Source organism: Notamacropus eugenii, chromosome 4 (genome assembly GCF_028372415.1).
Source record: "Notamacropus eugenii isolate mMacEug1 chromosome 4, mMacEug1.pri_v2, whole genome shotgun sequence".
NCBI lineage: Eukaryota > Metazoa > Chordata > Mammalia > Diprotodontia > Macropodidae > Notamacropus > Notamacropus eugenii.
Genome location: NC_092875.1, coordinates 272,941,713 through 272,960,573, shown reverse-complemented (window position 1 = coordinate 272,960,573; position 18,861 = coordinate 272,941,713). Strand labels below are relative to the sequence as shown.

At 38.2% G+C, this 18,861-nt stretch overlaps 1 protein-coding gene across 5 annotated transcripts in view; it reads right to left on the bottom strand.

The window, feature by feature from the left end:
* The window catches only part of LOC140501243 (lipoxygenase homology domain-containing protein 1-like), a 680,545-nt gene that overhangs the window by 203,038 nt on the left and 458,646 nt on the right, over positions 1–18,861 (bottom strand). For all 5 annotated transcript variants that reach the window (XM_072604606.1, XM_072604605.1, XM_072604607.1 and 2 more), the window contains one exon: positions 1,959–2,178. In XM_072604606.1, coding sequence (XP_072460707.1) covers positions 1,959–2,178 — 220 coding nt within the window. The remainder of the gene's footprint in view (positions 1–1,958; positions 2,179–18,861) is intronic.

Genomic DNA, 18,861 nt, shown 5'->3' with positions numbered 1-18,861 from the left:
GATTGAAGCACAGTGGGGAGAATTATTGTTAAATATGGCAACACGTTGGAGAAGAGATGAAATGAGATCACTTGTGCAAATACAGGATTTTGCCTTGCAAACGACAAGGACCACTTCTTCATCTGAGACAGAAGTGAAGTAGACAGCGATAGAAAACATCTGAGTGATATAAGATAAGGAGGAGGGAAAATGAAGTAACTCTTGGTTTCAACAAGGTTTTCAGCAAAATATGAGGTGAGGTTCTCAGCTGAGAAGGTGGGAACAGGCAATGTGATGGGATGTTTAAGGAAGGATAAAAAATTTTGGAAAAGCTGCTGTTAAGAGTGGGATAGTTTTTAGGGGGAAAGGGGAAAGTGTAAAAGGATTGTCTTGCCACAGTTATGGCCGAAATGAACTTCCAAATCAACAAAGAGAAGCAATTCCAATGAGTTGGAAAAGGGGAAGTGGTAAATGCAAAGAAAATTGATCAACTAAATGAGAATTTTAAAAGGTGTCCCGATGATGAAAGCAAGGACAGGCAATGGAGAGGAAATACCCAAGTGACACGTGATCCTCTATAGAGGAGGAGGGAATGCTAAAGCTCAAAATGATCTAAATGAGGAAAACTAAGGACAACACAAAAAGAGTTCTGCTTTTTTTTTCTTATTTTTTTTTTGCCTCTGTTTTTGGTTTATTTGAAGATAAAAGAAAAGATAGAACTATTGTTTGAGACAGAAAGGATCAGTATGATAACAGAGAGAATGAAGATCTGATCATCACTTACTTTGCTTCTTCTATGCCAAATAGAATAAGCTTTGTTATATACAGCAAATGAAATAACAAAAAAAATGCTAACAGGGAGTTAATACCCAAGATTAGTAAGGAAATAATAAAAGAATACCTAAGTGCCCTTACTGAATTCCATCAGTTGGCCTCAATAAACTTCTCATTCTGAGGTTCTATGATTCTTTGATTCTGATCTACACCAATTTATGACTGGTGAAAAGCAAAGCTAGGAGGTAGATATACAGCAAACATACAGTGGATGAGTTAGTGGTCAACAAGAATTTATTAAGCATTTACTAGGTGCTAGGTACCTGCTAAGTGAGGAAGGTACAAAGAAAAGCAAAAGTACCAGCCCTCAAGAAGCTCCCATTCTAATGGAGTAGACAACATGGGAATAACATTGTAAATTGAAGGTAATCTTAGAGGGGAAATGATACCAACTAGGGAAAGGTGGATGGAGGAAGATTTATAAATAATCTCACATGTCAACTAGAATTCTTATTTCAAACAGAAAGCCATTTAGAAGTCAAAGCATGGGTCCTTTGCATTATCTCCTGTGCAATAGAACTTAGCAGGGAAAAGAGACTTTGCATTAGGAAACTCTAACTCAAGATTTCAGATTTGCAAATAATTATGCTAATTTATCTTACAGAACTTTATTTAAGCAGTGAGAGAGAACTGACAGACTTCTTCACTCTATTCCAGAACTTAGCATCAATTTAGCTATTCCCACTTTCTAACTGAACACTGTGTTCTGGTATATTTTAATAATGACAAGAATAGTTAAGGCATTGTGTAAACATCTTTTGGAATAAAATAACATCATGGTAAGACAACAATTACTTTTCATATAGGTCTCAATAATTGAGGCTATGATAAGCTAAAGACTAACAAAATAGAACAAAAATGTTTTTTTGCAGTTTTGAATGATGATTTTTATCTTTTAATCACAAAATTATATATTGGGATTTTGTACACTTAGAATTGCATACAGTACTGAATAAACATTAAATTCTATGTGTCATTAAAACTGTCTAGAGACATTTCTCCATGATCTGAGAGAACATCATGACTTCAGAGATATTATGGGCAGAGAAAAATCAAAAAATGAAACATCTTCTTCATTGATTTGCTTTATACGTATTGTTTGTATTGTTCCTGTATTTCTATCCATTATTGTTATTTTCTTTTACCTGGTAAAGGGTTTTGGTCCTTAGTCTCTGCAGGGAATTCTTTCACCAGTTCTCCATTTTCTCTGTTAAGGGAGAACCAGCAGTTACAGTCAAAGTTCACTTCTTGTTTGGTCTGTAGCTCCTCCATGTGAAAAGATTTCAAATGCCAACCCTCAGAGCCTGACAAATCATCACAGCTGACCCGAATCTTGTACACGTCTCCAACCTCTCCAATTTCGATCTACAATGCAGAGGAATGAGGAAAATGAACAAATTAGCCATCATATAAACTGCCCAATGCTATAGAGAATATATCTACTTAGCACAATTAAAATCTGATTAATTTTATAGACTGTGTTCTGTGGTCCTAATTATGGCTGATCATATCATAATAATCTACTTCCTTTAAAAAGCCTCTCATTCTATTAATTTCTTATTTTAAGCAAATGTTGCCTTTTTCAGACAACTATAAGGAAATGCTAAGTTTGCTAATGCTAGTGAAATATTCCTGGGAATACTTGCATTAACAAAGGCTTGTCCATTCATTCACCTTGATAAAATCTGCTTTCTGATACTAAAGAGCAGTTCTCACGATAGCTTAGATTTGGAATAGACCTAATGGATCAGTCAGTCCAACACTCCCATCTTACAAGTGAGTGAACTGAGTCCCAGAAAAGTAAAGTGACTTGCCTGAGCTCCTAAGGCTAACTAAAAGCAGAACCAGCATTTCTCCTAGTATGATGCTTTTTCCACTGTACCGGTCTGTCCTTCCACATATCACTCAGGGATTAATTCTAGGATTTAGAGTTAGAAGGGACTACTAATCTAATCCACCTATTTCCTTTTATACGTGAAGAAGTGACAGTCAGAGACAAGTTCTCAAATCACATAGGTAATAGCAGAGTTTGGATGTGAACCCAGGTCTAATAATTTCACATTTAGCACTTTGTTGTTTACTAATTAAGATCTTTAAAAGGTGCCAAGAATCCGTTGGCATAAAATGAAATCAATATAAAATAGTTTCTGAATTGTCATTGTAACATCTTATGAAAGTACAATGGAATAAGAGTCAGTGCTTTAACATTTTAGTAGAGGAAGAAATTAAACATTATGATATATCAGACTTGGAATACCCAGAGGGATAATTTATACTTTACTAAGGGGTTTAGGGAGGGAACAGAGAATACACTTTCCTTTCTTTTTCTTTCTTCCTTCTTTCCTTCTTCTTCCTTCATCCTTCCCTTCTTCCCTCTATTCTTTCCTTCCTTTCTTCTTTCCATCTTTCTTTCTTTTTTTGTTTTATGTGAGAAATAGCAGAGCTTCCCTTCTACCGTACCCACAATCTTAACCTTTCATGGATAGGCATTAATTGGGGAGCTAACTGGCTTAACAGACAGCATATTGGGCCTCCAGTCAGGAAAATCTGGGTTCAAATCCTATCTCAAAAACTCACTAGCTATATGACCCTCCCTCAGTTTTCTCATCTGTGAAATGGAGATAATAATAGCACTCCCAAGAGCAAATGAAATAATATCTGTAAAGTACTTAGCACAGGATCTTATACATAGTAGATGCTATAAAAATGGTAGCTATTTATTATTATTATTATTCCTGGAAATTCTGTTCCCATAAATATTATCCCTGAAAATCCAACACACAATCTCCATAAAATAGAAAGTTGAAAAAATCTTGGACATCATCTAGTCCAATTCCTACATTTTACAGGTGATAAAAATGAAGCCGAGAGGGAGTTCATGACTTGACTGTGAGAAATGATTATTAATAATCACTGATTTGGGGAGATCGAGAGTTTCCCCTTTTTTATAGTGCTCACTTCAAAGTTCAGAATCCTGAAGGACATTACTGATAATGAAATTGTATTAAATTCCTTAATAATCTTGTTCAGACCCTACCCTGGTGAGGAAACCATCGTGCTCTACTCAAGTTTAGGTGGGGATACGTTCTTGATTTTCAAAGAGTGCTTCTGTACTCTTTTTATTAAAATGCTAGCATTATTAATAAAATAATTACCCTAATTACATCTTTCAAGCTTTTAAAATGCCATATTGCTAAGGTAAAATGGCTTATAGACAGTAGAGGCAGGATTTAAACCCAGGACATCTGGCCTACGCTGTGCTCTTTCCACTATCCTACAGTGAGTATTCTGGGATTAGGCTGCTTCTATTGCTTTCTGGGCTTTTTTGTGTGACTTCTGTGGTTCCAGCTCTGAAGCTACCAACTCAGTTACACAACTGTACCTTGACTCTGCTTGTCCCACAAATCATCCAGTGCAGATAAAGAGAATAAGCATAAGGAGGTCAGGAGCCTCTGTTCCTCCTTAAAAACAGCAATTACCTTATACCTACATTGTCCCTGGATGGTAGGTCAGAATCAAAGCAAACTTTAACAGATGAGGTAATAAACTGAAAGAGGAGAGATGATCATCTAGAGCTCACACAAGGAAGAAGCCAGGGAATTGGAGATGCCCTCAGAATTTCCTGCTTAGCCCTCCAGTGCTTCCTCCTGAAGGCACAGCATTTGTTTATGATGTGTTGTGGATAGGAATCCTGCCATCAAACTGTCATGAAAGTGTTTGAGAAATTTAGGGAGATATTATGAAAATTTAACTTTATAATATCATTGATAATAGAAAAAATGACTGAAAAAAATCAGATACTAATTCCAAACAGTAGAATTCAGAGCTGGAAAGATTTTTAAAGGTAGATGCTCTTTTTTTGCCCTTTGGGACCAAAAAAAAATGTAATTCATATTCACAGGCAAGCATATGGCATCAAGGGGAGCATATTATATCTCTGTGTTGTTTAAATATGTTTTTGACAGAAATGCTAAAGTTCAGTTCTTTTATAGCTGTGTTAGACTTCACAACTTGGCTTACATTCTTGAACCTAATATTCTTAGTTGAGCAGAATGCTGTGCCCCTTCTGCACTGCTTCTCCAATTTGGTATTCATAGGCTGGCTCCTCAGGGGGTAGCTACTACCCCAGGGTTAAAGGAAGTTTCTGAAAATGCACTCCTAAAACTCTAGCTTATGAGCTCCAGGAGTATGTATGCCTTTAATAGTCAGCCAATAGACATAATTAGCTCAGAGCAAAGTAAGAACAGTAGTTACAAATTATTCCTTGCATAAAATTGGAGCACAGCCATACACAACTACATAGAGCATCAGTGGGAAGTGTATGTACAAACCTAGTGCACACAGGTTGGGAGGCGCAGAGAGAAAACATCTACCCCAGACAATTCATGCCTCCAGTAGGAGAGAGCTCAGATACACTTTTTCTTCTTGTAACGTTCTCATGCTGCTCCCCTCTGGCCACAGGGTCTCTGCGGGACAGATTGCTCAGCTGGAATCCTAGGATGGACCTGCTCCTCCCCAAAGATTTACTCTTATCAGGCAGGGCTAACTCTCTTTTTTCTTCCATGACTGGCTCTCTACTGACAGATATTATACTCCTTGGAGCTGCCTCCACTGATTCTGTCTTTTTCTGTGTCTGTCTTTCTGTCTCTGTCTTTTCTCCTCCCCTCCCCATTCATCTCCTTTCCCCCCTCCTTTCTCTCTCCTATCTTTTTATCTTCTCTCCCTCTCCTGTCTCCCCTTTGCCTCTCCCTCTTCCTCTCCTCCTCCTCCCCTTCCTTCCTTCCTTCCTTCCTTCCTTCCTTCCTTCCTTCCTTCCTTCCTTCCTTCCTTCCTTCCTTCCTCCTCCTCCTCCTCTTCCTCTTCCCCCCTCTGTCTCTTTCCCCTGTCTCCTCCCCTTTCCTCTGCTTTTCTCCTCTCTCCTCTTTTTTCTCTGTCTCTATCTCTTCCTCCCTTCCCTCCCCCCAACACCCTGGATATAGTGTCTCTCACTTCGTAAGTAGCTTTACTATACCATGGTCAATATGGAGAGAGAGATCTCCTCCAGCTCAAGAAGCAAAGAAAATTCCTCTTAAGAGCTGAATTCTTCCTACACAAGTGGCTCTCATCTAGAATGCCAAGGGTCACACTCCTAAAAGCTCCTTATTGCCTTAACTATTCCAAAGCTTTCAAGCCCATCAATGACCTGTCCAATCTTTGACCAGTCAATAGCAAGCTGCCTCTTCAATTTTATGAGGAAAAACTTCTTCACATTTTAAAAGATTAATTGGCTATAAACATGTCTTTCCACTTCCTTTAACACACTGACATTTTATTTTGTTATATGACCCTTATTCTCTCTGATTATATTAACATGGCTGGGGGAAAATCAATTGATCAGGGTGTCCTGATGAATACACACACACGCAGACACACACACACACACACACACACACACTTTAAGAACAATAAATTTAAGATTCAGCTTAGTTTTGAAATGATTCTTACACATAAGCTTACTCATTTTGTCATAGCATGCTTCATTATCATCCCCTGTGATAGAGGCATCTCTCTAATAAAATATAATTTTTCGACGGTACTTTCAAGAATATATTTTCCCTCTCTGACAAAACATATCTGGTTATATGTAGTAGACACAAACAATGGGTAAATATATGGAAATCACTTTTCTTTAATCTCATTCCAACCAAGAACTGTGACTGTTATCAAAAGGACTGGTTTTCCTTTAATTCCCCATACTCATGGTTTTAAGTCACTTCATGCTTTTTTCCACCGTTAGTAAGTTGACTTCTTACCGAAAAGAGTCTAAGAGAAGACACATTCTAATATTGCTTGGTCTTAAAAATGAGTTTGACTTGACTCTCAGCTCATGAAAATGGTAGAGAGGACTAACAGGGGCACAGGGAGGAGAAACCCCCTTCCAAAGGTACAAATGTCAAACTACTTTACTTGGGTTAAATGTAAGAGGTATCTGACTCCCTCCCTCTCCATCCCAGAAGATGAGCCTAGGGAAAGCTGATTGGACAATTAGTCAGTAAGTATTCATAATGCACCTACTAGATGACAGAAAAAACATAGAACAGTCCCAGCTCCATGCCACCAGAAACTGAAGGAAGGCTGGAGGGAGAAGGCAGGAAATAAAAAGGAATTATAATACAAGAGGTAAATTAAAATGGGAGAGGGATGGTTAAGTGAGCAGTATCACTTCTCAAGGGAAAGTGCTAATAAGAACAAGGGCTGAGAATCTCACTTACAACAAATATGGAGAACAAGAACTTTGCAATAAACTGGCTAAAACCAAAGGACTGCTTCCTATGCTTAAAATACAGGCTGTTCTCCCCACTAGAAGAGAAAGTAAAGGAGCAACAGAGACACCTCTCCAGGCCATTATAAAGTTAGAAAGAATAATGAGGCATACCTTTAATAAAAGAATGAATGAATGAAAAAATGTGAAAAGATTGTTATGTGCCAATATGCCAAGCACCAGGGATACAAACAGAAAAGATAGTTCCTTGCTTTCAGTGAGCTCACATTTTAAAGTTTTGGGGGAGGATGGGGAAGAAAACAATACTTGAAGCCTTCTGATGCAAGTCATATGGAAAGGTCCCTATAGCATTAAGGGTATAGTGGAAAAACAGGTAGTAATGTATGTCCTTTAATGTCATTTCTACTGAATAATTTATCCATTTCTGTTTAACTATTTGAAAGTAAAAAAGGACTTCATTGGTGAGAACTTTATTTAGAATGTAATACCAAAGATATAAAGCTGGAAGAGTCCTTGGATATCATCTAGTTCAACTTCTTTGTTTTAAAAAAGAGGAAACATAGGCCTAGAAAGGTTGTCAGTCAATAAGCATTTATTAAGCACCTACTATGTGCCAAGCACTGGGAATGCAAAAAGAGGCAAAAGACAATCTCTGCCTTCAAGGAGCTCAGTTTACTGCCAGTGACAACAAACAAACAAATGTGGACAAGCAAACTATATAGAGAATAAATAGAGCAAAACTACTAGAATTACGAGGGGTTGGGAAAGGCTTTCTGTGGATGATGGGATTCTAATTGGGACTTAAAGGAAGTCAGGAAAGCCAGAGGGGGACAGCCCCGGGGGACAGCCACAGTAAATTCTCAGAGTCAAGAGATGGAGGTTCTTATTCTTGAAAAAGCAAGGACACAAGTGTCACTGATTTGAAGAGTAACATGTGCAGGGAGTAAACGGTAAGAAGACTGAAAAACAAGTGGAGTAGGTTATGAAGGGCTTTGAATGCCAAACAGAGGATCATGGAGGCAATAGGGAGTCAATGTAGTTTACTGAGTAGGGGATGACATGATCAGACCTGCATCTTAGGAAAATCATTTAGTAGCTGAATGGAGGAAGGACTGCAGTGGGAAGAAATGAGAAAACAGATCCATCAGCAGGTTATTGTAGTAGTCCAGGTGTGAGGTAATGAGGGCCTACACTAGAATGGTGGAAGTGTCAGAGAAGGGGGAGGGGCTGGAGATAGTGAACGGTCAAGGGTAATGCCTAGGGTAGGAGATTGGAAGACTGAGATGATGGTGTTGCCCTTGAGAATAACAGGGGAATTGAGGTGGGGTGGGAGCTTTTAATAATAAATAATCAATAAATAAGATATTAAAAAACAGACAAGCAAAATGTAGCTTGCTATCTAAAGGGGAAAAACAGCACATCACAGGTAGTTGGAAGAGGTTGGGGGAAGGAAGGAAAGGTGCTCACAACTGGGCCCATGCCTAAGGGCTCTTCTGGACCCTTCTGGCTTAAGAGTGATTATCACTAGCTTCCTGGGTCATCTCCAGTCATTCTGATGAATATCTAGCCACTGGATTCAGATGACTCTGGAAGAGAAGTGAGGCTGGTGACATGCACAGCCCTCCCTCACTCAAAACAAAGTCAAGTGCAAGTGATGTCATCATTTTTCTGATGGCATGGTCTTCTTTGACAATGAAGGAAGAACACAACAACAACAGGGAAACTGGGGGGGAGGCTTTTAATAATAAATAATCAATAAATAATGAATTCAGTTTTGGACACAGTGAGTGTAAGATATCTATTGGACATCTAGTTTGACATGCCTTACAGACAGTTAGAGATCGAAGTTTGGAGATCAGTAGCATGGTTTCGGCAAGACAGGAAAACTTGAGAATCATCAGTATAGAGCCAAGAGTAAAGTAGCATAGAGGGAAAGGAGAGGAGGTCCTAGGACAGAACCTTATGAAACACCTATGATTAAAGCATATGAACTGGATGAGGATCTGGCAAAGGAGAATCAGAAGAAGTGGTCAGATAATAGAAGGAGAACCAGGAGAGAGGGTCCCAAAACCCTAGAGAAGAGAGAGTATCAAGGAGAAGAAGGTGATCAATAGTATCACAGGCTGCAGATACATCTGGAAGAATGAAAATTGAGAAAAGGCCATTAAATTGGCAATTAAGATAACATCCTTTTGGAGAGATTTGTTTTAGTGGAATGATAAGGTCAGAAACTAGACTATAAGAGGTCAAAAAGAAAATGAAAGGAGAGAAAGTCAAGGCAACCACTTTAGGTAGATGGCCTTTTCAAACAGAAGAGGAACTCTATTAAGGGAGACAGTATGGAATGAGATCACTTGTGTAGGTAGAGGGTCATGCTAGGTAAGGAGTAAGGTTACCTCTTCATGTAAAACAGAAGTGAGTGAGGAGACAGTGACAAAAGGAATACAAGTGAGATGTAATGAGGAAAAAGGGAGAAGAGGGAGGGAGTTCAGAGCAAATGGCCTCAATTTTCTTCTATAAAATATGAAGCAAGGTTCTCAGCTAAGAGAATGGATGGAGGGAGAAGAATGAAAGGTCTGAGGAGGGATGAAATCATTTAGAAAAGTCATTGTGGAGCGTGGGACAGTAAGTTGATCAGAGAGGTACAGTATAATTGCCTAGCAGCAGTGAGTGCCCATTTGAGGTTGTGTAACATAAATCATAGTGAAGTGACTCTCCCAAAGTCATGCAGTGGTAAAACTAGGGTTTGAACTCAGGTCTTCTCAATCCAAGGCCATTTCTTTTTCTACTTTATCATACTTCCTCCTCCAATGTGAACAGAAAATAAAGTATCTGATGAGGCTGAGAAATTATCATTCTGATCTGGGTCAGGTGGTTAAAGGGTAGAAGAACATCACACAAAAAGAAAGAGAAGTATCAATGTATATGTAGAGTTGAGACACAAATAGGAGGCTATTTCTGAAGAGGAGGAAGCCCAGTACTCTGAGGAGGAAGCAGCTGATTACCCTCCCAAGAATGATAATGTGGTCACAGGTAAAAATAAAACCAATCAGAAGGAAAAGCTATAAAGTGACAGTTCATAACTCCCTCCTTTATAGGGAGGTTGGGTGGGATGGAGGTGATACACCTAACACAGATTTGCTGACTTGAGGTTGCTCACTTGATAACAGAACTCTACTAACTTCTTGAGGGCTGCATTGATAGTTTAAGAGAGAAACTACCAAGATTTGTCAAAAAAGATGACTACCTTACATTTTTGGTGATTCATACAATCATAAATTCTACTTCTGGGGGAGGGGACTAGAAAGTATTACTAAAAATCACAAAATTAAAACCCAAGTTGCAAAGGAATATTACCATGAATGCAGCCTGTAGAAGACAAAGGTTTGAGAAAAGAAAGACTGATTTGGGAAGTACATAAAATGGTGCATGAGAATAGAACTTGGATTTTTAGGCTTATAGCCTGGCATTAGCACCTAGTAAGGTCTGATTACAGTGCATTTTGCCTATCTACTTCCAGAAGATTTAAAAATAAAAGATGGGGAAAGGGGCAAAAATGCCTATGAATATCCACAAGTTGGGTGCTATAAAATGTATCTACAATGTAGAAATGAAAATAGAAGTGTTACCCAGAAATTCACAGGAGAAAAATCTAAGAAAAAAATTAAAAAAACACCATTGGTCTCAGATATCTATATGCAAGTATACAAAATAGGCAAACTGAGACTAAGTGGGATGAGACTTGTTATTGGAATACGGCTCTGGTAGGGCCTTATTCAAAACAAACAGGCTAGGTAAAAAAGAGGGAAGAGTAGCATTGCCTATTAAAAAGATATTCTCAGGAGGCAAAATCCAGTAACCAGAGAAGGAAAGCGTGATGGCAAGCATTGGATTAAAAGCCAATGAAAGCAAAAACATAAATTGTATGATGGCTGGAATGTGCTGCAGACCATCTGGGCAGAAAGATGATTGGTGGGTAATGAGGATTTGGGGGAAAAGATTACAACCCTGGCACTGAAATGAGATAGTAATGATGGATTACTTCAATTTTTCAGACATCTATAGAATGTTCTTTCTCTTAAAAGTAGATCACCTAATAATTTCTTGATTTTCCCTTAATTACAATTCCGTCTTTCAAAAGGAGAATGAACAAGAGGAAATTCTAGATCAAGTTCTCACCAACAGGAGGGAGTAATGACTTGTTGATGAAGCTGATATAATTGTAACCTCAAGCAGCAGAAACCATTCTATCTTTTAATATTTTTTTTTAGGTAAAAGGAAAAGAAGGCACAGTTAAACTTGGACACTAGATTTAGGGCAAACACATTTTAATGGATTCCAAAATAATAATAACCATCACTTACATAGCACTTTAAAATCTGTGAAATGTTTTACACATTATCTTATTTAATCATTGAAACAATGCTATAGGGTAGGTACTATTATTATCCCTATTTTACAGATGAGTAAACTGAGGCTGGAAGTGGTTAAATTACTTGCCTGAAGTTATAAAACTAGTAAGTGTCTGAGGATGGACTTCAGCTCAGATCTTCCTAATTCCAAGTCTAACACTTTGTCTACTGGACCATCTAGCAGTCTCTAGGAGAAGTAGTACCTCAAAGTCTAAAATTCTATAGTAGAAACTGGTTCTGGAAGAATGGGAAGCTATCAAGGAATATGTCTGAAGATAGAAAGACAGACAGACAGATAGATAGATTAGATAGATAGATAGATAGATATATAGATAGATAGATAGATGTGTGTATATTTTGGTACATGTGTGTATATAATACACATTATAATATACACATATACATATTGTGTATGTGTATATACACACATATTCTGTCTCTCTATATAAAATTTTATATATATATTATATATATATATATAAAACACAAAAATTTTGATGAGGGAAAGAAAAAAGAATTATTTAATGAGACCAATGTAGATGTACAAGGAATTCATCAACTTAGATTATTAAAAGACAGAAATAGAAGATTGAAACAATCCCAGATAATGGAGAAGGAATATATGTGTGGCATGTTCCTAATTAGGATATTCTCTGGAACGCTAAAATACAGTATAATTTCAGATTGATCAGAAAATCTATAGTCAACTGAAAGTATATTTGTTGGCTGGTTTTAATTCCTGGTATGTTGATGTTGAATGCAAGAAAAAGCTTCCTAAGTATTATAATTGTGCAAAGAGAGAATGGGCTGCCTCATGTAGTAGTGGGTTTCTGCAGACTGGAGTTTTTCAAGCAAAGGCTGGATGATTATTTCTCAGAATGTAAGAGGAGGTATTTTTGCTCAGGTATGAAATGACCCAGATGGCCTCTGAGGTTGGAGATTTTGTCAGAGTCTAAAATACCAATTCAGGAGGCAGAAAGGTGGAAGGCAAGGAGCAGTGTCTGCAGCAGAGATTCCAAAGTCCAGGTGGTCAGCACAGCATATGTCAGGGCAAAGAAGGTCTTAAAAAATCACAACAGCCATCAGGGAGACAGAGATTAGTACAGTTCTCAAATTCAACAGCATGATCTCCATGTCCTGCCCTAGCTAACTGCACTCTCTCCTGACTGTGTCACTCAGACGCCTAGGTGCCACAGTGGATAGAGCCCTGAGCTTGGAGTCAGGAAGACTCAAATTCAAGTCCAGCCTCAGACACTTACTAGCTGTTTAACCCTGAGCAAGTCACTTTACCTCTGCTTACCTCAATTCCTATCTGTAAAACAGGGACAATAATACATGCTCGCAGAGTTGTTATGAAGGTTAAAAAATTATATAATAAAGTGCTTAGCACAGTGCCTGAAACAATATGTTATAAAAATGTTAGCTATGATTATTATGTGCCCATGTGAAAGCCACATTATAATAGGGTGCCTGATCATAAAATCAGAGTGTAAGAAAAAGGAGTCTTGGTTCTCCCTGCCCCCCTTGCCCTACCTCATCTGATGTAGTCACAGTGTGTAGTCATGGAAAATGAGATATTAATGGGTTAATGACGTGCTAACACCAGGTGATCCTTGTACAGAGTATCAACATGAAGGATGATGATGCTATACCCTGGGCTGAAACTTGACCATGCCCCCGGAGGCTTCATGTAGTTAAGCTTGCCAACAGTTTGAAAGATTTCATGAATCCAGGCCAGAAGGAGACCTTGTGGTGTATATATGGCTTATAAAAGAAGAAGAAATTTCTTTCTTGCTCCTCCCCACAATATGGTATCTAGTTTAGTAGGAGACATTCCATCTAACAGAAAGTCAGTGAGAGAAAGAGACAAACAGAGATGGAGACAGAGAGAGTTTATCTAGATCTAGTAGGAGACACTCCATTTAGCAGTTGGAAAGTCAGTGAGAGACACACAGAGAAAGAGACGGAAATAGAGAATTCAAATCCTAGTTAAGGAAGCAGACAAGTATTCTCCAGACAGAGAGAGATAGAGGCAATCACTCAAGCAACTTCAAAGGGTAGGACCTCTGGCAGCCTATAAGACAGGTGACTGAATTTAAGAGAGCACTGGCCCTGGCAATCAAGAGTTGTTTGGTAAAGAGGTAGAGACCCTGGGAGTCCATCTTAATGACCTGTCTGACAGGGATGCTTTATCCTGGGCAAACAGCAGGAGAAATCCTACAAGTAAGGATATTAGGGGCTCTGCACTACTAGAATTATGAGTTGCTTTGGCCACCTGTGTTGTCAATGTGTGTAAATACCAATGGGCTCTAAATAGGAGCCCAGTCTTCTCATGGACACCATGCATTTACAGAAGAATATATCCCAGGTTTGGGAGCAGCAGGAATGTTTTGTAGCTAATGTTCATACTGTGCTTTGTTAATAAATAACTTTGCTTGGAGATAACTATGTCTATTGGCTTTTTCAAAATATTTTCCTTTTTTTATTGGGAATTCAACAATGTTCTGTCTAACCTGTCCGTGAAGGAGAAGAACTCTGTTGGGGTTGTGAGCTAAAGTGCTAAGCCTATAGACCCAAAAGGCATGCTAGAATGTGAGAGTCATCTCCCTCAGTACTCAAACTTTGAGTGAGACTACAGAATTGGGGAAATTGCCTCAACTGTCATCGATTTAGAAATGGAAGAAACTTAAGAGGATATCTAGCCCAACCTGCTCATGCTACAGATAAGGAAATTCAAGCCAAGGTGAAGTGCTTCACCCAATGTCACTTCAAGCAACTGGCAGAGCTGAGATTTTAACCCTGGTCCTCTGACTCTAATTCCAGTCCTCAGACAATACCATACCATCTCACGTGGTACCCAGGAGGCTATGTTCACCTCTTCCCCTGTACGGAATGACTCTCAATCACCAAAGCGAGTGCTCTCTTGAATCCATGGCCAGCTTTCCTTTTGGCTGATTCAAGTTGCACCCTCTGAGGCAACCTCTAGATCTTAATTCAGTGTTGGAGAATACGGAGTTTTAGACATGTATCTGAGTAGCTTGACTGTCATAGTAGTAGCAGCAGTAGCAGGAGGAGGAGGAGGAGGAGGAGGAAGATTTATAGAGTACCTGCTCTATAAGGTACATGCTAAGCACATGCTAAGTGCTTCGTAAGTGTTACCTCATTTGATCCTCACAACATCCCTGTGAGTATGTGCTATTACTACCTTCACTTTACTGTTAATAAAATTTAGGCAAATAGTGTTCAAATGACTTGCCTAAAGTCCAGGTCCATCATTCCATCTACTGTACCATGTAATTGCGTCTAGTGCTCCAGGGCCTGACTTAAACTCATATTCAGCACGAGAACCTTTGCCTTTTTCCAAGATGGTCAAGACTGAGAATATTTTTTGCATATGGAGCCAAAGTGTGTATCAGAAGCCTTACTCCTAAATAAAGTCCCGATGTCAACCAATCTGATGTCCAAGGCTCTGGCCCTGGGCCAACCAAGAGTAGAATTTCTACACTGGTAGGTAGTAATAGAGAGCTGCAGTGCTGTTGCTTTGATTGTGGGTGTAGATCCTATAAGACTGTCCTTATAGGACTGGTGGTTGCTCTCTTGCACATCATGGTGAAATCTAGTATCTGGAAACTTCAAATGTGCTGAATGGCACAGAATACTCGTCTCCCAACTAATGGAAGCTATGCCCATTACACTGAAATTAAATTGATATTTCATTATGTTCATCAGATTGAAATTTTCATTACATTACATTTTCAATATAATCATTACATTGAAATTTCCAAAAATAGTCATAAAATATAACATTTTATTTGAGGTTACAATATGTATATGTATATATACATATATATGTGTGTGTATGTATGCATGTGTACGCATCTATGTATACACATACAAATATGTGTGTAGACATATGTATATACATACATGTGTATTTGTGTGTGTATATATACACACATATAAAATCACCTGAGTTTGGATTGCTATTTATGAAGTTCCCCTTTTCCAGTGGTGCTACATGAACATATCCTACTCAGAGCATTACTTTTAGTTTTAATTTACTGCAGAGAGCACAAGTCTGATGGGCTGGCCATGTTTTTCAAATGCCAAGCATATGTTTGTCTAAAAGACTCAGTTAAAAAAGCTCACACAGGGGAGGTACTCACATGGTGGTCAGAAGAAATGATACAAGGACACTTTCAAGGTTTCTCTGAGGAACACTGGAATCAATTTCATGACATGGGAGACACTGGCAAAGGACTGAACATCATGGTGTGCCTGCATCAAAGAAGGCACTGTGCTCTATGAGCAAAGCAGAATTTCAATGGCTCAAAAGAAGCATGAGATGTACAAGTTTAGAGACATCCACAGTCCAAATGTCCATATGGATTATTTGTACCCAACCTGTGGTAGAGCCTTCCAAGCTCATACTGGTCTGATAAGCCACAGTCAGACACATTGTACCTTGACTCTAACAATATGATGTCATTTTGGTCCTCTTAGAAAATGAAGGACAACAATCAATCCCTTTAATTTAAAAAAATGATCAGTTATCATTCATAAACATATACAACATATGTATAATATATAACATGTTATATATCAATAATATTCATCCATTATATATACAGATGAATAACACATACCATATATGCATATAACACATACAAATATACATACATATACCTATAATACAAATATACACATGTACACATATATTGTGTCTTGTACCTATGCAATTATGTATTATTCATTCATATATTATGAGTAAATATTACTGCTACATAATGTATCATGTGTACATATACATATAATATATGTACATATGGATAATAATTGATTTTTTTTATTAAAAGGGACACTACAAAGGAATGGCCTGAGTAGGGTATGTTTGTGTAACACCACTGAAGAATGAAAACTTAATAAATGGCTATCTGAACTCAGGTGATAGATGGATGATAGAAAGATAGATAAAACATTTTTGAGGCTTATATATGACACATATGGATATAGATCCATATATATGAATATATATGCATATATATTTATATGTTATAGATATACACAGAGAATGGGAAGAGGGCAAACATTTATATGGCAACTTCTACATACCAGGAACTCTGCTAAGCACTTTAGAAATATCTCATTTGAACTTCACAACAACTCTGTGAAGTAGGTGTTGTTAATTTCTCCACTTCACAGTTGAGGAAACTGAGGCAAAGATAATAACTGACTTCCTCAGGCTCATATAGTTAGTAGATGTCTGAGGTCAAAATTTGAACTCAGGTCTTCCTGACTCCAAGTCCAGTACTCCATCCACTGTGCCAGCTAGCTACACACACACACACACACACACACTAGCTCATTCATCCTACATGACTCCTTCCCTGGCTCTTCAGTCATAAACGGTACCTTCATCAACCCTTTATTTTATACTTATCCTTTCAAAATGTTTAATAACTGACTGCTTTTTAAATCCTCTTCTTTCCTGAGATGCTTCAATAAGTCCTATTCCAATGACCATCATGATGTGCAGGTTTTCTGACAGGTTCCTCAAAGTTGGAATGACTTCAATTATAGGTCCAGAAATAGATTCTATTTCTGCTATCTGAGAACCAATATAGCTAAATTCAAAGTTCATCACCAGCAGGATGGTCTCTAGTTGGTGATTATTTTTTTTAGGCTGCAATAATTCAGAGAAAAGACAGAAATACATAAATGGCCCTCAATCCCTCAGAGCCCCCTGTTGTTTCCATGGTGATAGTGATGGAGTAGTTAAAAAGGACACAGACTGTGATAAGAATCACACGATTCTTTAGACTACCTACAAACATTTATTTAACTGTTAGTACTCCATGTGAGTCATTTGTTTCAGTGACCAGCAAGGTGATATACTTCTGGTGAAACTGATCACATCTCTATTGATTTTCTTACTAAATATGAAACTGGAACATGCGAAAAAGTCACAGCTTCTTGGTCCATATTGGGTTAGTCAACTTTGAGGGCCATCTGTGATTGAGGGTGGGATCAGGAAGAAAACTTGATAAAGAAGAATGAGAAGGAGCCAAAAGAAGAAAACCCAGCAAAGCCTAATGTCATGGATCTAAGCACCCCCTTAAGTTAAAGATGAGACTGCGCTCACGCATGCGTGTGTGTGTGTGTGTGTGTGTATGTATGTATAAAATTAAAAGGGACTCTGCAAAGTGATGATCCAAGTAGGATGTGCTTGTGCACCCCCACTGGAAAATGGGGATTTAATAAATGACAATGTGACCTCAGATGTTAAATATGTAGATAGAACATTCATTATTTACTATATAGTAAGTGTTATTTTAAATGCAAATATAAGCAAACAAAACAGAGAAAAGGCGACACATAAAGTAAAGTTGGAAAGGAGAAAAAGAGGAAATGTCCCTCACACAGGGGTAAGGCTATCCGCCAGAAGTCAAGCAATAAGGAGCGGAACTAGAACTTCACCAATCAAGAGTCAGGGCTTCAGGGTGGAGGCATCTAAAGAGTGAGAAGGATGATGTCAAGAGAGTGGAGAAGTCCTGAGACTTAGGAGTGGAACAAAGAATGAAGTGAGTATCACTTGAGTATCTCAAGAAGTGGTAGTCTTAATTTATGGTTTTAGCTTTGTAGTCTTAACTTTGTTTTCTCTCTATAATTGATATTCCATGGGATTCACTGATTTTCATGTAATGCCAAGAGAAGGCCTCCAGACCTTTGATTGGGTCCTCTATGTAGGATTTACCGGAGGAAATGAACAAGACTCACACAGGATGGGGTATGATTGGCAGAATGTATTGTATTGTTAGAAGAATACCCATACCAAGAAGAGAGCAGATCCATCAAAGTATCCTATGACCACTCTTATCGTTCCTTCCATTCTTTTGCCCCTCATGCCAAGGGTCCTTACATATTACCTCTTTTCTTACTTCATATGTTTAATATCAGAGCAATCTATACAAGGAAAGCATGTATCAAGCACTGATTTCCTCGTAAATTATTCTCTTCATTCCTGTATTCTATTCCTTTTCGGGGGAAAAAATTGAGTGAAGGTAGCATATAATCTAATAGAGTTAATGTCAAAGATTATTTGATATACTATTGTGCTATAAGAAATGATGAACAGGAAGACTTCAGAGAGGCCTGGAAGGACTTATATGAACTGATGCTGAGTGAAAGGGCCAGGAGAACTTTGTACACAGCAACAATCACAGCGTGCAAGGAATTTTTTCTGGTAGACTTAGGCCTTCTTGGCAATGCAAGGACCTAAAAAATTCATAATGGAGACAAAATAGCTTCCACATCCAGAGAAAGAACTATGGAATTGGATCACAGAATGAAGCAGACCATTTGCTCTTATGTTAT